The following is a 22,377-nucleotide window of genomic DNA, read 5'->3' on the forward strand; positions in this document are numbered from 1 at the left end:
TTCTATACAGCTGGGTGCGGGCTAAGTTACTGATGTTGAACTTTATTTTATTCATAAGGTTAGTTAGTAGAGTTGCCAACGGCTCCTTAAAAAATGGAATGGTCCCTCATTCAGAGAAAATATTACATGTAGCTACAATGAAAAAGACACAAAGCTGGAGTTATTCTGTCTTTGCTGCACAGCTGCCTCTTCTTCTCTTATTCTCTCTCCTTCCCTCTCCTGTTGCTACTTCAATCCTGAAACATATCAATGATCAGCTGATCAGCTTTTCTCTCTTGTTTGTTTATCGCTCACTTTGCGCCAGAAAGAGGAAACCAGCAGATGTCGTGCTAAACAACAGCAGCACGTTTAAGCTTGATCAGCTGTTGTTAGAATTTATTTAATAGTATTTTCTGATGTTTGTTGGAGCTACAGCTGTAAAAGCTGCTGGTCATGATGTGTGGATATGGATGGATATGTGGTGAGTGGGAAACATGCAGATGAAACCAGGAGATGTCCTTACTGTGTCAGAGCTGAACAGGTGATGGAGAAACAGGTTTACCTTTTAGGTGACACGAATGAGTTGAAGGGAAGTTATGAACTGTTTCTGAGAGACAGATAACACCAGGATCCTTTTCTGTGTAGCTGACAGCTGGTAACTGTGCAGGGGCTCGTCTAGCAAAGTTTTGCCTGGGGACCAGGTAGGGCATTAACTGGGAAAGGGGGGCACATTTAAAATATCTTGCTTTTATTAAATAATTATCTGAATCTTGCGAACAAAGTTTTTATCTGACGTAAAATGTATAGAAATCATACATATACCAAAAAGACAGTGTACATCACTGTCACAACAGCGTTTGTTTTCATTCAAAGGCTTTATGGCTTTAATTCCTGGTGGGCCGGTCTGTAGTCAAAATGCCAGATCTTTTGTCCCAGTCCAGCCCTGCAGGCTAATACTGGCAGTGTCACCATGCCAGCTGACTGTATTTCATCATCAGTCAGTGTTGTTCTTTATACATCAATATTACCAAAGTTTATCATAACGCAGCATAGAAAGTATTTACTTGCTTTCAGGTGTTATTCAAATGTTAGTCTTTTCAGTTGTTTCCCCACTTTTTTCCTGTTTCAAAATCAAACACCAGTTTGTAATAAGATTATCTTCTTTTTTTAAATAGGCAGATAAAGTTTTGCATTGGTTAATTTGCCAATTGTATGTTAAAAAGTGTTCGTATTTTAATATTCAAAAATGTTTTTGCCCAAAACATATGTGCACTATTTGTCAGTAAAAATACTATGCAAATATTGCTGTACTTGACTGCTGAATAAACACTGACAGAGCACTGATTTTACCTCTTGTATTTTATCAACGCATCTAAAAACTTTGCACCGTAGTGGTTAAAATCTTATTCTAATAAGAGTTAAAAGCGTGTTCGGTTATTAGGTTTATAGGGTTATTGAATTATGGTTAACGGTTGGTAGAATTTTTTTTAACATTATCTGCCACCCTTCTCCAAATCTGTGCCCCTACCTGGCCCCCCCAACAAACATTTTCTAGACACGCCACTGCATACAGTGCTTTAGTTTTTAAAAACTGTAAGCTCAGCCTCCAGCGATGTTACAGCAAAGAAGAGGTCCAAAATCAACTTTCCTCCTCGCAGACGACAAATTTTATGCAAATTCAGACCTTACTTCAATATTTCTGCCTGATAACCAGATGGCGACGTGACAACAGCTCTTTAAATAAAACCACACACAAGTGACTGCAGTGACAGTTTAAACATGGAATGCAAATCCAAGTGTCAGGGGTGACACATGATGTGTGATTACATAACACTTTACATGCACAATGCCCATTAATTTTTTTTTTTAATGATTGAAGTCTTCTGTGTTCTGAACAGAGTGTGCTTATGCTGCCAATAGTACTCTGGCAAATTAGACTTATTCTACCCTCAGTAAGGTATTATGTGCTCCTGTGTGTGGTTGTAAATAAACTAACTCTCTGTATTTATATCCTCATTGTATGTAGACATGCTGATATTATTCAGTGCTGTAATAACACGATTTTCCCACTACAATCATTAACCACCAATCAGACAAATCGGGTTTTTGTTGAACGTATTATTTTCAACCTTATTATTTTTCTGGGCATCATTACAGAAAAATATGCTTATGAGAACACCAGACTGTATATCGTAAAACTCCCCATCGCACATTTATTCTAACACTCTCTGAAGGATCAACAAAATCCAAGTCATATCAGATTAAATGGAAAAACTGTCAGGAGAGGAAAAACTCGAGCTCTTTCACTATAAAACATAAATGTACTTCATGTACATCTCATAATTTATACACATGCTGCCTCCTTTACTCTCATTGAAGGCATTAAATTGTGTAACTTGTAACATTCAGTAATTGAAGAACTAATTAACAATGAAAATAGAGACATAGAGGTGTGCAGATACCCCCATGTGGTTGTGTTCCTTGAACTTTCCTAAATATTCTTGTGGGAACTGTGAATGTCGGAGAGATTCACCTTCTCACTCAGTCCTTGGAAGATCCTCTTCCTCTCTCTCTCGCTCTGTCTCTCTCTCTCTCTCTCTTTTCCTTTTTGGAGGACAAAGTGAGGTTACAAATCAGCATGTCAAGATTTATAACACACTCTCCGCTGGGACTGAAGCCAATTTTTCTTTCAAATTGCTTTGCATGTGGGGGGAAACAGCTGATCATGTTTCTCAGAAGAAATTGGCTCGCTTGAAATGGGTACTGTTATGTTAACAGGGAGTTATAAAAGAGCAGGAGCAGGAGATGGTGATATGCAGCAAGCACACTCACTCTGTACTCACTAATTATTAGTCGTCAGTAATCTCAGAGTTACTTGAACAATGTTCAGCTACATTCTGCACGTGCATTTATGAATAGTTTGTGTTTTTTCTCATTTGAAGAGGATCTTAAATGGGGAAAATGATGATAATACAACACATCATGTCATCATCACGAGTTTTGTTAGACAAATTAAAAGTCTATTTGTACACAAAGCAGTGCCAATAAAATGCAAAGTCAGTGGTCTCTTGTGTAACTGCAGCACTTATCTTTCGATCCTAAAAGGTCCAATATTTCCTGATCTGTAGTAGTAGCTATAACCACTTCTACTACTGCTACTATGAATCTGATGCTGTTTAAAACACATCCAATGGTCAGCAGGCAGCTTTGCAGCACTGCAGTCTTTGTGGAAAGGCTGTCATGAAAGTCAGTCTTGCATCATTCATTTCTGACAGTTGCCATAATACTGTAAAGCCCTGCACTGCTGTTGCCTCTTTCTCACAATAAAAAACAAGACAAAACAAAGCAAAAGATTCACAGTCATTCCTGCTGTGTGCTGCAAAAACAAGAAGTGGTAAATGTTTTTGTTGGATACCACTGGCTGTGAAGTTGTGCCTATAACCTGCTTTTGACTGCTGCCACTGGGACACTGGTTGACCATGAGTTATTACAGCGTTACTATGGAGATATTATTTATGAGATACTATCATGATAGATGTAAGCATATATATATATATATATATATATATATATATATATATATATATATATATATATATATATATATATATTATTATTATTATTATTATTATTATTATTTTTTTTTTTTTATTATTTATTTATTTATTTTTTTTAATTTATTTATTTATTTATTTTGTCCTGTCTCCTTCCCCTCACCTCCAACTGGTCCTGATCCTGCCCCTCCCTAGGCAGGATCTGGACCAGTTGGGGGCCAAAACCAGGCCCCTCCCTGGGCCTGGTTTGGTGCAGGTTTCTTCCTGTTTAAAGGGAGTTTCTCCTTCCCTCTGTTTCCAAGTATTTTGCTCACAGGAGGTCACCTGATTGTTTGGGTTCTCTCTGTGATATTGTAGAGTCTTTAACTTACAGAGCATCTCCCTATGTCGACAAGAACAAAGCACAAACTGCTTGACAGAGTAGAAAAACTTCAACGGCACGCTGTAGTGACATTTGAAAACATGGAGAGAGAAAACAGGTGAGTTTATAAGAAACGCTCAGTGCATCATGCAAAGTCCCCCAGCACACCAAGCCTATAGCTGTATAATACAAAGCTTGTAGGATTTTGTTAATTAATGTATTTATTTATTTTTGCATGTATTAAAATAAGGCACATTCTGATCAGTCCTGCTGCCAATAGTCAAATACCTGTCAGTAACTGTCACTGCCACTAGAGGGGCGGTTTCCACAGTTTGTTACAGCTGGAAAAGTATTAAAATACACATAATCATTTTAAATAATATTATCTTGTAGTTAATTTCTACTTTTTGCTTTCATATGTTTGGTTGGAAAAACTGTAATTTATGTCCATGTCGATTTTAAATTTATAGCACAATTTTTAAAGCAACAATAGATTTAATAGAAAAGTTTAAAACATAAGTTTAATCTTATAAGTAAGACCTATAAGATTAGATTTCATAAGATTTCTGTTTTTATTAATGAATAATAAAGGATGTAAGACAGAAACGTGTTAATAAAAGTTTGTTACATAAAGAGCAACACCAGCCTGATTCTTGAGATGCTTTTTAAACTTTCGGCTGTGATTTAATCTGACCTAGCATCAGAGCTACCTTCCCCTTTAGGTTCTATTTTAAAACTCCGGACCAGTTAGAAATTTCTCATCTGAAGATATGAACGTGTTTGTATTGACTGTGAAAAGTATGACATTTTAAAACAACCTTAACTGACATCCGCTCTTCACTGCAATTCAGTACCTACACCGCCCAACCAGAGTGGGACATTTTGGCGGTAAATCCCCTGAAAAGATCACTGGTGTGTCCATGACATGACTGCATTTTAGTGCTGCAGAATAAGAGTAACATTTTATTGTTTCACATATCAAAGGCAGAACAAATCAAGTGCCTCGTGTGAGAAAGAGAGGTAGGTGGATGAAAACACGATGTGGTGAGGACTCTCACCGAGGAGCCAGCCCCTCTCTGCCTCACCTAATGGGAGTGAAGTGGATGATGAGTAACCTGGGCAGAGGGGCTTGACCAAAAGAAGACCATCTGCCTGTAGTGACGCTGGCTAACACAGGGTTTATAAGCTTGAAGTTAAATGGAAGTCCTTGGTGGGAAAAAAATGAATGAAGATCCTGAAGTTATTCCCATTGTGCTAATCAGGAGTTTTATGATAAATCCATTGCTATTACAGCTGCAACCTATCTTCAGTCGATTGCTCTGCTCTCCACACTCCCAAAAACATCTTTATTTGACCAAAGGTGCAAAATCCAAAGATTAAGACTCACTCAGATGGAAAACACTCACATTACAGAAACTGCATGAAGCTGCTGAATTCCCACATTTATCCAAAAAATTGTTATTACTGTTATTATTGTTGTTACTGTAATACTCCTTCACAGCATGATGTGTCACTGTTAGTTAGCTCAATAACACCATCGTACTCCTATAATATAATTTACAATGTATATAACACAAACATTACGTATATGGAGTTGTGTTTTGGACACAATATTCTGTCAGTCATAACATCAAAGCTCCAGTGGAAACATGTGAGTACTATTTAGCTTATTGTAAAGAGTTCCTGCAGTGTTTGAGTTTGTGAGCAGAGCTGGCAAAACATCTGGGGAAGTGTATTTACTTGATCATTTGAAGGATGCGAAACAAATATTAAGCTCACATTTATAATAGTAATCTGTTTGCAATGCAGGAGTAAAGGCCTAACTACTTCTTAGAGTAGTGGCTTTTAATCTGCTTATCCCTTTGACTGAACTGTTCCAATGTTGTGCAACAGGAGCCAATGTGCAGCATTTGTGATTAAGAGCAAATGGCAATGGCTAACTTGAGCATGTCCATTTAGAGAGCAGAGCAAAACAAACACCTCTCACTCTGCTGATAATTCTAGATCCTACACTCAACTCAAAACAGGACATTTCTACATCAGTTATTGAGGCTAATTTTCTCCTGGATATGTAATGTTTAGTATCACTTTATACTGCTGATCTTGAATAATTAACCAGACAGTGCACACAGCTACCAAGGGATCCCACGGGTTTATCGCTGCTTTTGGAAATTAGATTTAATGTTAAGTGTGTGCTGCTGAATAACAACATCACAATATCTGCCTGGCTGAGTGTGGTGGAAAAGTGCTGCATCAAAACCTTGTTTTATGACATTTATTATTTCTATTTCCTTTCCTCAAATGGTGCGTGTCAATGCTGCGGTCAATTTTATTGTAAAAAAAACAAAACGAAAAAACCCCAATCGTACTGTAATTACTGGTAACTTACATTACTATAAAATTTATAGTAACCTGTTTACAGTGTAGGGATTGCACTTCCATGTATTAGTCATTATTTACATGTACAGAAAAAAACTGTGACTACAAACTAAATAATCCCCAGATTATGGGGGAAGGTTTCGAGATTGTATTTCTACAAGTGCTTTTCCCCTCAGCATGGACTGTTAACTTGCATTCAACCAAAGCCTGTTCAACCCCGAACACTACTCAGTACCACTTGAATTACAAACTGAAACCAAAAAGCTTCCAGTATGTGTATATAAATCTGTATATTCAAACTGAGACATGCTGAGGTTTCAGAAAAGGAAATCCGGTTATAGGGGTTAGTTTAAGTACACATTTAGATAGACATGTTAATATGAGAAAACAAAGATGAGTTTCATTAGTTCGTCTCAGTTTTTCTACAATGCTGCTGTAGTAAATAAAAATAAATCCATCAGCATGGCTCTTCGAACTTAAATTCTAAGAAATTCATGAGTCAAATTACAGAAAAAATTCTGCTAGTTTATTGTCTAGACCAGGATGTCCAACTCAAGGCCTCAAAGGCCGGTGTCCTGCAGGTTTTTGATGTATCCTTGATCCAACAGAGCTGATTCAAATGGCTAAATAACCTCCTCATCATGTCTTGACGTTCTACAGAGACCTGGTAATAAACTAACCCTTTGATTCAAGGTGTGTTGACCCAGGGTGACATCTAAAACCTGCAGGACACCGGCCCTCGAGTTGGACACCCTTGGTCCTGACTGTAATTGTAAAACAGAAGGGTTTTCTTAATTTTCAGATAAAGTGCTATTTTTTCCATTTTGGATCCACTGTGAAAAACATGCATTTCTAAAATGATAAAGAAAAACAAAAAATATCTCTATCATTTGTTTATCTGTCGCTGTGTCCCATTTCAGGGTCTGCACGCTTGAAGTACGCATTTTAAGTGCGGTTACGTCACCGCCACGCGACGACGGCTGTCCCAATTCGAAGTGTACTTGAAATGCGTACTCCAAATGCGCTGTCGATTTTCCCAAATATCAAGCGTGGTCCGGTGCACGCTTCGTGGTCCCATATATCCCACAATTCATAGCGCGGCGGTGGGTGTGGATAATTTTGCCGCAAAATACGGCAGAAGGGAGCGGCCGAAAAGTGAACTGTCAAAAGTAAGTACTGAATATGACGTCACTTATTTATGTGCAAATGTTTAATAACGAAGAACATTAAAACATTGCTGTTGGCCACATGTCGGCAAAGTAATGTGACACTAGTGATGTTTGTACTTTCAGCATTAACTTGGTTTTAAAGCCTCTACTTCTAAATATACATATAGTCGACCTTAATCATACATAATCTGATGATTTTATGGATAATTAAAGTCAGCCATATATCCACAAACACAACAAGCTGAAAGTCAGTGATATAGATTATATATATATATATATATATATATATATATATATATATATATATATATATCATAATAATCTGACAATACTATAATATTGGCCATATTATATTTACATTACCATAGTGAGATGACTTTAGTCTCATGAACAACATTAACTAATTATTATTTACTAGCTAATCTTAAATGACTGTTCAGTACAGAAATGAAGCCCTTGAATCATGTTTTACAGTCCTGTGGTTTCAGCCTCAGATACTCAACTAATCAAAGTGATGTCTGAACAAAAATGAATGACCAACAAAACAATTTTCTCCTTCATTTCTGTCAAACAAAGCTGTATGTAACGTGTCTCGCGGTTAGTATCATGGTTGCTAGGCAACCTGAACAGCGCGACGAAGCATATACCGTCCCATTTCACAAGCCTCTCACTTCCGCACTTCTCGTACTTATAGTACGCGCCGTACGTAGTACACGTAGTGCGCGTACTTCAAGCTGCAGACCCTGAAATGGGACACAGCCTATGACTTAATTACTTTGGTGTGGTATGGATACCCTGGTGCAGGTGTCCCCAACTGCAGGCCTCGAGGGCGGTGTCCTGCAGTTTTTAGATGTGTCCTTGATCCAACACAGCTGATTCAAATGGCTAAATAACCTCCTCAACATGTCTTGCAGTTCTCCAGAGGCCTGGTAATGATTCAGGTGTGTAGACCCAGGGTGAGATCTAAAACCTGCAGGACACCGGCCCTGGAGGCCTGCAGTTGGACACCCTACCCTGGTGGATCTTGATCAGCAGAAAAAGCTGTAAAAGTTATAAGAAAAAAAAGAAGTCCAAAATATATGTCCTCATTTACAGTTTTCAAAGCCGGTGCCCAAAGGGAGTCCCTGTTGGGCCGATTTTGGCCCCCAGGCCTTAGGTTTGACACACAGGTTATTTCCCAGTGAGTGAACCATCTTGTTGTCAGAGGATCTTGGAAGCTCTTGTGTGTGCGCACTCCAAACTCTCAAACTCCCGTCGAGTCAGCACTTTAACCCAGATATAAACCGCGACCTTCCGCCTTCCCCTCCCTCTTCTGTGTGGAGACCCGGCCTGTCAAACCGTTCACCAGAGCCGAACTGCATCAAAACAAAATGACCACCTCTGCTCAGCCCATATTCTCAAAGGGAGAGGACTGCAAGGCCACCTGGCACGACGCTAGCGCGGGCTACAATGAGGCCGACACGCACCTGGAGATCATGGGCAAGCCTGTGATGGAGCGCTGGGAGACGCCGTATATGCACTCCCTGGCCACTGTTGCTGCCTCAAAAGGTAAAAGCGGTTACTTGTATGAAAGTGGCTCGTCCTTTGTCGGACACTGTACTGTGCGTCATGCGGTTTGTCCGATAATGGAGTCAGAAGGCACACACGTACTATTTGTAAACACTTAGATGCCATCCATAGGATACTATATGAAAACAAACTGTGGTCAGATGAATGAAAAATCATGACATCACGTGGGAGAAAACCAAACAGGGGAAAATGTATGTTGATATTATTTTTCAACTATACATGTTATTTAGTTTGAATGGAGTTTTCACACATATTTGAGCTTTTCTCTTCATTTACGGTTACTGATCTTGTGAGCACACGTGGCAGTGTGGTCAGTACTGGTGAGTACTACAACAGCTGTTACTTCACTCCAGGGACAGAGCACAGAAATCAGTCTGCGGGAGAGAGGGGGGTCATCCGCTTTTAGCTATATGTGAAAATAGACTGATCCACATGACCTCACAGACAGCATGTGCACACAGCAGTCTGCACAATTTTGCAAAATTGCACAACTTTCTCACACTTGAAAGTGTTATTATTTGTTTAGGTGATTCAAATTGTTCTTCTAATGAATGCATGCTTTAACCAGTGTGACTTCCATTGCACAGCGTTGTTAGACTGGGGTCGTTTTACATTTACACTGTAATTTTACCACTTGTTTTACAAAATGACTTCTCCTTTATGTGGAACAGTAGCTTTTCTTATGTTTTCACCTGTCGATACAAGTAAAAATGTTATTTTGCACAGCCCAGATACTTTTCATTCACTTTCACTAAGTTTTATTAGTATTTTTTAGATATTTTTACCTCATCTGCACACATTGTTCTGGGACTACACAAAAATGAATACATTGAAAAGTGTGAAAATAACACTCAGCTCCTCTGATAGATCTTCAAAAATACAAAAAAAAAAATCTCCTATGAAAGGGTGAGGCAATAACTAAAAGGCTTCAGCCCACATCTATTTATATTCCACTCTGAATGGAAATTAAACCCTTTGGCCTTTCTGTTCAGCCACAAGTCTGAGTGTTATCATGAAAATCAGCTCCAGTACTAGAATTATCACAGACATGTAAGAAAAACGGTAATATGATAATGGCCTCCCCCTAACCTAGCTTAGCTGGAAAAGACATTTTGACAGCACATCTGTGCAGTTATGCAGAAACACTTTGATACTCATGCCGCCGAATCTTTAGCAACATCTTTTGTTTCTGTTTTGAATGATCGGGTAGGCGGTCGGGTGCTGGAGATTGGTTTCGGCATGGCCATCGCTGCCACCAAACTCGAGTCTTTCCCCATTGAGGAGCACTGGATCATCGAGTGCAACGATGGAGTCTTTGCCCGCCTGGAGAACTGGGCAAAGTCTCAGCCACACAAGGTCATTAGGTCTGATGAATCGATAGGACACTAAGACATCAGCTGATCTACCTGCATGCAGGACTAGCTTATAGTAAATTTTACTGTTCCTGGCCTTAAATGCTGATTAATGTTGCTGCAGGTCGTCCCTCTGAAGGGCCTCTGGGAAAATGTTGTCCCCACTCTGCCAGATAACCACTTTGATGGTGAGACAGATGAAGCTTAAGCTGTTTTCATATTTAAGAGTTATATTTAGTTTTTGTTAAAGGATAAAAATGCATTAAAAGGTGTGATTGACCTGCTGATAACACACTGTCCTCCTCTCTCAGGTATCCTGTATGACACATACCCTCTGTCAGAGGAGAAGTGGCACACTCACCAGTTTGATTTCATCAAGGTAGGTAGTTGAACCTACCTGTGTGTACTTGTAAATACTTACAGTAAGTTACACACAAGGAATAAAGTAAAGAAAGTAGAACAATTTGAATGACCTATGTTTGAAGAGATCAGTTCATCTGCAGTGTGGAGAGGCCTTTGGTCATATAGCCTCGTATGCTTACACACAAGGAAGGGCTGAGGGGTTTTTGTGTGTGTCTTCTATAGGGTCATGCTCACAGGATGCTGAAACCTGGTGGTGTCCTCACGTACTGCAACCTGACCTCCTGGGGCGAGCTGCTCAAGACTAAATACGACAACATTGAGAAAATGTTTGAGGTTGGTGCAGTTGCTAATAGACATACTGACATTTAATGAGCTGTAATTGCGTTGCTTATGAGTTTCTAATGCATTATATGCTTAAAACGAGCAGTGCAGAACCGGGAACGTTGTTGCTGTCGTTAAAGTATCTGCAACCGCTATGTTGCAAAAGGAGGACGAGCACATAAAAAAACAGATGCGTGTAATTTCAACACGATTTACAAATGATAAATTATTGATTCATAACATGTGATTTTAATTTTAAATGCACATCAGCTGAAGATTGAACCGGTTGGACCACTCATAAACACGTCTCAGGCCTGTGAGTCTAGGACTCGATTAATTCGTCAGTGTAGCACAGCACCGGGATTGGTTGAGGCAATCTCTGGGAGGTTAATGATAAACAGGAGCGTTCTGTAGAGGCCGATAACGCCGTGAGACTCCTCACGCTGACCGTCTCTCTCCCCTCCCGTTAATGATTTCCAGGAGACCCAGGTGCCTCATCTGGTCGAAGCAGGCTTCAAGAAGGAGAAGATTAGCACCACCACCATGGACATTGAACCACCCAGTGAATGCAAATACTATTCCTTCCGCAAGATGATCACTCCCACTGTTGTAAAAGAATAAAGTATATAGACACCAGTGTAGCTTTTTTTTTTTCTCTAACGTGCCTTTTCCTCTGACCTCTGCCATATATATATATATATATATATATATATATATATATATATATATTCAATAAACTCCATCCAACTCCACTCCTTTACACATCCTTGTAATTACTTTGTCATGAGTTTGTCTCCCTGTTTGGTTTTAATATAACATTTCAAACGACTTCTGGAGTACAGTGTAGTTTTTAGCTCCAGTTTTGGGGGTCTGCACAATCACCTAGCTACAAATATATTTCCGTAACAAACGTGACACAACAGCAGAGTTGCATTTACACCCCACTGAGGCTCACCTGTTTCAGGTCTTTAATCACACAGCATCTCACACCACGCGTAGCCCAGTTCCAGACCAGCGAATATATCACTGCATGTTCAAAGACATGCTTTGTAATGAGTTTCACAAAAGTGTCCACCATGAAAAGTCTGTAAACTTATATTTATGTGAAATCTGTCTTTAATGCCAAATCGGTGCAAAAGTTTCCAGTAGTATTTCAGAAGTTATACTGTATGCATGCACTCATTGGCCACTTTGTTAGGAACACCTGGTCACTTGCTCGTTAATGCTGATATCTAATCACTACTGACATGGCAGCTGCTCTGGTGCACTTAGACATATAGACATGGTCAAGACAACATGCTGAAGTTCAAACTGAGCATCGGAATGAGGGAGAAAGGTGACTGAACATTTCAGAGTGTTTCATTTTCCCACGCAGCCATCTCTATGGTTGCCTTGTTGGAGTGAGCGCTCAAAGGAGAAAGGTCAGACTGCTTTGAGCTGATAGGAAGACAACAGTAAATCAAGTAACCATGAGTTACAAACTAAGATATGCAAGACCACCTCTGAGACTTTTGGATGGTAGGGTGAGACCCTGGTGTAAACGTATCCACAGTTCAGCCTGCTGGTGGTGTTTTGGCATGTTCTTGGCACGCTTTGGGCACCATAGTACCAACTTAGCATTGTTTAAACACAGCCTGCCTGAGTATTGTTGCTGACTGTGTCAGTTAGCACAGTGTACTAATCGTCTGATGGCTGCTTGCAGTAAGATAACACACCGTGTCACAAACTCAGATCATCTCAAACTGCCTTCTTGAACATGATGAGTTCACTGTAATCAAGTGGCTTCCACAGTCACCAGATCTCAATAAACGGAGCACCTTTGGGATGTGGTGGAACAGGAGATTCACCTGCAGCACCCGTGCGATGCTGTCATGTCACTATGGACCAGAATCTCTGAGGGATGTTTCCAGGACCTTGTTTAATCTATGCCACGAAGAATAAAAGCAGTTCAGAAGCAAAAAAGGAGTCCAACCTGACACTAACAACATGTAAGCAATAACACGACCCGTTGTTGAATATCATGCATGTTCACAAGAAAAGGCAAAAAGACTGAAACAATGAAAATCCCATAAAAATCACCTGCTTAAAAGTGACATATTTCTAATAACTGTGCGTGTTAACATCCGTCTACATAATGAAAAACAATCGTTTAAAACAAGGCATCAGCTGTCAAAAAGTTCATCGAGGTTACCACAGAGTACACTGCACACTATGTTTTCATTTATGGTCTCAGATAACGGTGCACGTTATCTGAACATGTGGAAATAAGTTAGCACCTGGCGCAGACTCATTAATCATTAGACGGATGTGATGATGCAACACCAAGCGGCAGTCAGGTGGGAAACTACAGCAGCTGGCAGATCTGAATCAGGACTTGTATTTTTGCAAGTGTGCTCGTGTGCAAAATGAAGAAGCAAAAAAAAAACCAGACCTTACACCCAAGAGGGTACAAACTACACATGAGGACTGAAACTTAAGTGATATATAAGAAATGAATCGGTGCACATGCACTAAAGTAAATCTGCTTATTATAGTTGCCAGTAGTTAAAGGGGAGCGAACAAATGCTAGTTACATGCATGCATTTGTCGTACAATGCTGTGCAAAAGTCTTGAGCCACCTCTTCTTTCTTTATATTTTGTTTGGAAAATTAGAAATATGTGCCATAGTCTAAAGGACATTTAAGGCTCTTCTCTGGATGTTAGCGGCTCGTAGTGCTGTTCTCTGTCAAGATGATCCCACAATGCTTCAGTAACGATGAGGTCCGGGCTAGGGTTAGTTTTTAAGCCAATCCATGACTGATTGGGTTCTTCGTGCATTTGTTTCTATCCAGGCATGCTTTTATTGCATTGGCAGTGTGTTTGGGATCTTTGGCATGCTGAAAACTGAAGCTGTAGCTAATCAGATACTTTTCCGATGGTATTGCATTCAAAATAAAAATGGTTAAAACCCTGTGCAAACTAACCTCTCGCAGTGAGAAGGAATTGAACCAGATATTTGAAATGTACATTAATCACTCCATCAGCCGTGTTGACACTGATCTTCACTCTTGTGTAACTTGGCAGGTGTCAGCCTTTTCTCCCTTTTCTCTTCCTTAAAAACAGCTTCCTGACAGCCACCCTCCCACTGAGACCATTTCTGAAGAGACTTGATCGAACAGTAGCTGGATCCACTGAAGGTCCAGATGCATCCCTCAGCTCTTGTGTCAGGTCTTTTCTGGATTTTTTCCCCCCATTTCTTAAGAAGATGACTTTCAGATGCTGTTTTTTCGGCCCGCCACTCGTCCAGTTTCCTCAAAATATTCAAGGATACGTGTTTCAAGATTTATTAATAATAATAATAATAATAATACATTTTATTTATAGGCGCCTTTCAGACCCTCAAGGTCACCTTACAAAAACACAATTTAATTTAAAATCATTTCTTTGCTGTCTGGTTTAGACACAATGTTGGTTCATCCCTTGAGTTAGGTGCCTTTTTTATGTTTGAATGATTCATAGGTCAGTGTTAAGTGGCTTAATCAATAACAAAAAACATTCTTGAAAAGAGTTGGCTACAAGGACTGAACTGGAGATGAATAAAAAAGCCAAAGTCTAAAGAAAATCTTTAAAAGACCTTTGGAAACCTTTGGAGAGCTATTTCTTAAGACCACTTTAAAAATGACAAAAAGTCTGGCTCCCTGGAAGCAAAATAAGCAAACTGCTCAAGAGCTTTACATATGCTCACCCCCTGTAATATATCAAGGCTAGTATAGCAATTCAACTGTTGAGGATATTTATTTCAGAGCTTCCTGAAATCTTAGTTTTGGTTTGTGCTGCTGTAACTTTTGATGACTTAATAACTAAATATCCGATTAACCTCTGGACTACAACGTGTTTCAGCTCAGTGAGACTAAACAAGACAACCTGCAGAAATGTTTTTAAATGGTTGAGCATCCTGCTGCCTTTTATTGAGCTTCGTTATTTTGGTATACATTATATAGATACACACACACAAAAAACACATGTAACCTGTTTTATTTTACTTTTGTGGAATTGAAACAATCAGATTAATGGAAGAACATAAAACAAAGACCCTGAAGTCACAGTAAAGAATCTCTGCATACTTGTGTTTTGATTGCACAGTGGTAGAGAAGTGGTTGTTGGGTTTCCTCCCAGAGTTTAAAAACATGCATTTCAGGTTATATTGTGACTCACACTTGGCTGTCATGGCTGCACGGTAGATAACCATAAAGTGAATTCATGTTTGAATTTTTAGGAAACAAACCCCCTCTACATTAACTGTAGGACAGCTATGATAGGCGATTTTCACCCACGTAATTCTCGTTGTTTTTGCTTTAGAGCCATTTTATAGGTTGCCTTTCTTCAGTTTATGAGATGTTGTAGAGGCAAAATAAAATAAGAGTAATTCAGCTTGCCATGTATTTTAATATATTTTGATGGGCAGCACATTAGGGTTAAAAGGGTTATAAAAGTTCAAATATACCTGATATTAGTGATAGTTACAAATCTGCAAATTAGTGCTCTAACGTTAATGTCAGCCTATTCCATTTTAGCAGTACATGCAAACATACACTAACCTTTTTACTCCTTTGTGTGCGTTTTAAAAGACCAAACTCAGAGCGAAACAATCAGCACATAATAAAAGTGCATTTTGCTTCCAACCACTGCAGAGCATCCACAAACACCAGTGAAGGTCAGGGCTGGCGATCACAGGAGCCCCCTGGTGGCCGAGACTCGGCTCTGGCGTTCACAGCATCAGAAATGACAACAGCTGGCACGGGACTTCACGCAAGCTCAGTTTATTGAAAATAACACTTAAGATTCTGAAATATGCCACTCATATTCTATCTTCATGAATGACTGATGAGATATAAAGTTTTTCTGATGGCTACTTGAAGACGTGAATTCAATTTAAAGCTGTAATTTAAATACGCAGCGTGTGCCGTCTGTAAATTACAACAAAGACTTTAATGAAGTTCGTTCCTGCAGCTCTACATTGAGGAGGAGCAGCGCTCCAAATGCAACCAGAAATACAGTGTTTACAAACAGACGCACACACATATACAGATTGTTCACTTCCTGTACCAGATCTTTAATTTCTTCTCACGCTTGATTTTCTTCTGCAGCTGTAAAGTCCCATAGAGAAGAGCCTCTGCAGTGGGCGGGCAACCTGCAAGACACAAGTACTGATAATGCATGTTTCAACAGAAACACGAGGTCACATTACTGCACAATGACATTAGCACTGCGCAGTCCACTCCTATTTAAAACAATCAAACATCTATATTTGATTACTGCTGATGACACAATTACTAGTTTTCATACTGCAGCTACAGATCAAGTACGAAAGCTTCTCTCCCCTTCCCCAGCCAGCAGACTCCAGGCTGCCGTGTTTATAAATTATTACTATGAAAAAGATGTTGATCTGGACTAGTGTGGATGGGGAACACAAGACCACAGACTGTGAACACACCAACAAATGTGAGAACAACATCTCTTTGCAAAATCTTAATCTATCATTCAGCAGCAGAAGCACGAGTGAGGTCAGCCACTGGAGGCCTACAGGCGTTTTCATAAAGGTTGACTTGGTTTATTGGCTCAAATCTAACTGGTTGCCAGTTCAGCTCCACTCCAGCAGAAAATATATGAAGATGGAAAAGGTCACAGATTGAAGAGGCTTGCAATATGGTAGCAGAAACCCTTAATTTGGTCATTCTTAATAACCAGACTATAGAAAGGGCAATCCACAAATATCTCTCCACTAACTGGGTGTCTAGACTACATTTTCCACTTTCATTAATAAGAAAATGTGCAAATTTTATCCTTTCTCTGTAATAAACTCTACCTGGAACATAAATGTCCACCGGTACGATTCGGTCACAGCCTCTGACGACAGCGTAAGAATAGTGGTAGTAGCCTCCTCCGTTAGCACAGCTGGAAAAGAAAAAAAAATCCAATCAGCTCTCTTTAAACGTGACACCACAGCAGCAACATTTCACGTCAACGTCACAGCAGTAATAAAGACACTGCCGAGTTTCACGTTCAGCTAAATTATGGATCCCTAATGACACGGATGTGTTGTGTCCTAAAACCCAGCGTTGCTTTGATTGTGCTCGACCTTTTCCTCTGCAATCTCTGATTGTGTGATTGGCTGAGCCTCAGACTGCAGCTCAGTCTGCTTCCCAGCTGCTGTCTGAACACTGAGTGGAGAGAAGCCCACTCCAGCTTTTCCACCACACTCATGTTTGCTTTATTTACATGAAGCAGAGATGATGTGATTTCACGCGAACAGCTTAAAATCATCTCTCTCCTTTGATTATAGCAATAATCCTGTTGTTGTAATTAGTGTTTGTACTTACACGAAGCACTCATTTCACTACCTGGGACAGGCTTAGTTTTACCTGGTTGACAAAGTGTTGTTAGGTGGTTACGTTTATTTCTTTTCAATCACTTCTTCAGTGCTTTGTTAGTCTTTTGACTTCCTTTACTCTGATTTTGCTGCACCTTTTTTGCCTCTTTCTTTGCAATTAAAATAAAACCTCTGCTAAGACAGCTTCTTTTATGCTGCTTCTCTCATTCCTAGCTGAGCTGATCATTAAAAAGCTCATTGTGATGATCCGAAGGTGTCGGGATCCTCAAATCTTTTTCTTCCCCCCACCCACCCCAGCCTGCTAGTGTTGCAGTGAGGGTCTGACTCTACGACGTCACAATTTAAGAGTGTGCAAGAGTAAAAATTACAAATGTGCCAGATTATTTGTCTTTGTAAGACTGAAAAGATGGGTGCACACACCAGCTTCTAAACATCGTTTATCATTAAATCAAAAGCGAATAAGTTGCAACTCAAAATTTCATAGGTTGGAACAAGCAGCTTCAGCACTTTGACCCAGTCTCTTTATCACAGAAGCCTAATATTTCTTTAACTGCCCCCCCAACACCACCGCCACCACCAAAAAAAAAGGAACGACTTGATCAGTGGATGGAATAAAAAGATTAGAGGAGATCTCTTCAGGACTTACCTTCCCATGGAAATGACATATCTGGGCTCAGGCATCTGGTCATACACCTGTTGGGAAGAAGAAGCGGTTCAGACACTCTTATATAATGTCTAACTAAGAACTAATCTGTAGATTCAGCTGGAGGCAGCTTCATGCCAGTCACTCAATCCACCGGCAGGCTGCTCATAATCCAGCCAGCGTTTGCTCAGCTATCCTGCAGACAAACAGCACTGACTATGTCTACAAGCTGTGAGTGAAAACACATTTTTTGTTTCTCCTTCAATTCCCAAACCCAAGTCAAACCTCACACTTCAGCTAATCAGTTAAACTGCAGTTAGGTGAAGGTGATGATGATTAGTGGAGGCCCTTTTCTCACCTTGCGCAGGGCTGGAGCCATCTTATTGGTCAACGTTCCTGCCACGATCATGACATCTGCCTGCCGGGGACTGGCTCTGAATACGACTCCAAAACGGTCCATGTCGTAACGGGGAGCCGCCATGTGCATCATTTCCACCGCACAGCAAGCCAGGCCAAAGGTCATGGGCCACAGAGAGCTCTGAGGAGGAAACAGCAGTCATCGTTTGTGCAGTTTCTGGGCAATAGGCCGCAACGTTCACAGGGTTATCAAGTTTTTGAGGACGTTTACTGTCTCAATGTGTACTTAGCTCTGTATGTGCATTATGTTAACGTGAAAGCAACAAGTCTGCAAGTTACTTTTGGCCCTTTAACCCCCTGTAGTCACGCTGTAGTGTCTAAATCACGTAAATGATTTAAGATGACGTAGCAGCAAGATGCAGCCTCGATGAGCCTCTGTTTTTAACTCGTTTTGAAAGCCTGGACTTCAAACTGTATACTAGTTTTTAAACTCTGTTGATAAGCCAGAAAAAAAACAACAGAGTTATGATAAACAACTTGCACCACACTTTCTCCTGAATACTGTTGTAACAGATGTTGCATCAAGAAAAAAGGTGTTTGGAGTGAATGGTTAGTGTGTAGTACTGTGTAGTTGAGATGTAGTGTAGTCATTTGTTTGATTTTGTGTGGCAAAACAATAAGGTGACTACTGAACAGAGAAAAGCGAGGTTGTACTGAGACGAATGATACCAAACAAGACAAGGTCGATAATTTTTAAAGGTGAAATATAAAGAGAAAATCAGAAGTAGTCGACCCCAGGGGGTTAAGATCCATGATACCCCAGTTACAGTGACACATTTACAACGTTCTTCAGGTGATGGTGGGGTCACATCACATGCTGACAGAGAACTTGGTTTTATTTCCAGATGTGTACTTTATATCAGACAGCGCACATACTCATGAGTCTAACCCAGACATACAGCATGTTAACACAGCTCACGGTTTCTCATCTACTCACCCTGCGAGCCCAGTTAACCAGGTCGTCCAGCTTGGTGATCACATACTCGCCCTTGCTGCTGGCTGCAGCCGTCGGTTTGGCTGCAGCCACCGCCGTGCTTTTCTCTCTAGCTGGCACCACGCTGCAGCAGCAGGAGGAGGAGGGAATGAGAGAGAGCAGAGTTTTACCATGCGCATTAGTTTGAATGTATCTGTTACCACAGAATCTCTCTCTTAAACTCACCTTGAGCTGTTGTTATCATTTTTAGCAGTGCTGTGCAGGCTCTTGTGCTGAAGAGCAAAAACTGAAATGGGCCTGCGGGGACAGAAGTAACAGTTAGACATAGCAGGATGTTAAATGTTAAAGCCACTCCTAACAATAAAATAATGCACCACAAAAGCTCTCAGCTTCACAAAAAGACAGCATTTGAAATGCTATCATCATTTGATGGTACCGGGTGACGGACAGATGGGGGGGATTTCTTTGAGGGCGATGTGATGGCAATTTTGCCTGAGCCTTCAAAACCTGGTGGTGCTTTAAAGGATTAACTCGCAGGCTGGCTGCTGCTGCTTGCCAATGTGGAGGAATAAAACCTAACAGCAAATGTTTCAGTGTTTGTTTTTTTCTGGAGGTTGCTTCGTCTTGTTATTTTCTCCAATAACAAATTCAGAATGTTGAGAAGTAAAATCGGGTCTACTCTATATGCGTGACTACCTTTTGTTATTTGTTTTTAAGATGACTGCATACAGAATGCATTTGTACACAAGTATAAAGAGAACCTCTTATAAAGTGTGATGCTGTAACAGCTGTAAGCAGGAAAAGGCTGGATTAGCATCGGTTTCAATACAAGGAACCAGATTAGAAGGTTCTTACCTTGTTGAAAAAGAGCCAAATATGGCCAGGCGAGGTGCTGCAAAATAAATACAGAACGCATTATTACACAAGGTGAAGAAACTTTAACAACCGGAGAGAGAGTGCAAGAGCTAGAGGTGTATAAATGGGGCCTTTGCTCAAACTATGCAAAGAAGGATTTTTGCAAGCTATAGGAGCAGCACCATGTCTGCACACGAGAAACACTTTCTCTGCATGCCAAACTACACTGCAACATCTGTTCACTTAAAGTAATGTCAGCACCCAGCTGTTCACAATCCACTAGAAATAAAGTGTAACATTTAAATATTATTATAACCTTATGGTGGGGATGGGGATCTAAGAATGGAAAGGCATTAGGTTTTTTTGCTGTCTGTAACATATCAAATCAAAGCCGAAAAGTAGAAAATTTCTGCCTCGTTTCAAAAAGTCTTTAACTTGTGCTTCTCAAGCTGTGATGATCGCAAACTCGGGTGACAATCCTAAAATTGTAAAGTTTTTACACCAAGTTTGGTTACATGATCAGCACTTCGAACCTGTCGTCTTGCACTGGGAGCCACCAGCTTTAATCCAGTATGGATGCAGTCGTTAGTAAATTAAAATAACAGCAGTCTGGCTGGTTTAAACACGACATTTGTCAAAGCCTGTTTTAATATCTGTTTAATGTGACTGCTGCATGCTAACATGGCTAGCCGCTATGCTAACACAGACAGAGCAAGGTCAGCGGCGCTTTCCTTAAAAGTTACAAACTGGCCGTCAAACGCAGCCAAGCCGCCGCGCAGTTCACTCCCCTAAGCTCATTTTTAAAATACTCAGAGCAGCATGAGTATAAAAAGACACCAACGACTACAGAAAAGCGTGTAGTTTCAGTCAAAACATCACTCACCTACCAACGCCGCCATCTTTGGATGTTCTGGTTACGTCAAACGGGCTCTTGTCGTGTCAGAGCGCGAGCTGCTGAGGGCGCTGCTGCCACGTGACAACAACCACATATTCGAGCTGCGCACTTTAAACAGCTCAGATCCTCAGACTTATAATCAAAAACCAAAAAAAACAAACAAAAACAGACAAACAGTAATCCCTAAAAGTACTAATACAATACTGGGGGAACATTTTTAGACTCTGACTTTTAGAAATACTGAATTTTCAAAGAGATCGGAAATCTGTGTCACAGTGCAACCCTCAGCATTTAACCAGCAACCAAACAGGTCTGATGCTTCAGAAGGCCATGTTGGGGTCACATTTTACCTGTCAAATACAAAAATAACAGCATATCATAATAATATATATTCTGTAGCCTAAAATAATGTTTTTTTCAAATTAGCATATTATTGTAACTCTTAAATAATCATAAAATCAGTGCATACGTGTCTAGATATCTATATATTATTAAATAGACTGATCACAGTTATTGAGTCTTTAGGTAGCTGTTTGGCGCCTCCAGTGGAGGCACATTGCTACTGACAGACTTGAACATCTCCAAGGGTGATTTATGACTGTGGTTTTCATGTATGTGTATGTATGTATTTGTAAAAACCTCTGCGATGCTAAAGAGTATCCACAGATACTGTCACCGTGACACATTCAGACTGAGGTTAACTCACTGAGCCTCACACGTTTTCTGAGATGCCCCACATCTCATGCATGATTTTATCAGTTATATCCCACCCACAGTGGCTCCATGTCCCATCACTGGTGCAACGTAAGTTTCTGTGCAGAGGAAACAAAAAGTAAACCATGTGAGGGACTTAATATATGTCATTAATCAATAAAAATTTCCATTTAATTTAATTAATTTATTATTTTAGCTATTTTTAGAGCAAAACCACACAACACATTTCTGTTTCATTACTGGCCAACTACACTGTACTTCAGAAATCGTGAAAAACACCAGTGGGGTTGTGGCTACTCTTACTTCGGAGATTATTAGAGTGCATTAACAGAGCTTTGACTTTCACTTACATGTCAGGTAATCAGAGCAGCAGCAGGAACAGCCTGGCTCTACTGGTTGAGCTGCATTCAGGAGCATGTTGTCATAACAAATACATTTATTAAATCAAATTTATCACACTCAAATAACGCTGTCATGTTACCCAGGGCTGATTTATATCTGC

General features: G+C 40.1%; 2 protein-coding genes across 2 annotated transcripts; one reads left to right on the forward strand and one right to left on the reverse strand.

The window, feature by feature from the left end:
• The first annotated feature begins 8,695 nt into the window (after positions 1–8,695).
• Positions 8,696–11,807, forward strand: gamt (guanidinoacetate N-methyltransferase). Its single transcript, XM_087852303.1, has 7 exons — positions 8,696–8,990; positions 10,222–10,367; positions 10,488–10,551; positions 10,675–10,742; positions 10,949–11,059; positions 11,528–11,732; positions 11,765–11,807. Exons 1-6 carry the CDS (start codon positions 8,813–8,815, stop codon positions 11,666–11,668), a joined length of 708 nt encoding a protein of 235 aa, XP_087708429.1. The 5' UTR covers positions 8,696–8,812; the 3' UTR covers positions 11,669–11,732; positions 11,765–11,807.
• A 4,023-nt stretch (positions 11,808–15,830) lies between these two features.
• On the reverse strand, positions 15,831–21,235 carry ndufs7 (NADH:ubiquinone oxidoreductase core subunit S7). Its single transcript, XM_006792038.3, has 8 exons — positions 21,150–21,235; positions 20,267–20,303; positions 19,637–19,708; positions 19,415–19,535; positions 18,419–18,598; positions 18,064–18,110; positions 16,893–16,981; positions 15,831–16,217 (listed from the first exon to the last, which is right to left on the reverse strand). The coding sequence occupies exons 1-8, from the start codon at positions 21,163–21,165 to the stop codon at positions 16,120–16,122; spliced, it is 660 nt and encodes a 219-aa protein (XP_006792101.1). The 5' UTR covers positions 21,166–21,235; the 3' UTR covers positions 15,831–16,119.
• Positions 21,236–22,377: the final 1,142 nt, after the last annotated feature.

Source organism: Neolamprologus brichardi, chromosome 15 (assembly GCF_056152115.1).
Source record: "Neolamprologus brichardi isolate AB-2024 chromosome 15, ASM5615211v1, whole genome shotgun sequence".
In the NCBI taxonomy this organism is placed as follows: Eukaryota; Metazoa; Chordata; class Actinopteri; order Cichliformes; family Cichlidae; genus Neolamprologus; species Neolamprologus brichardi.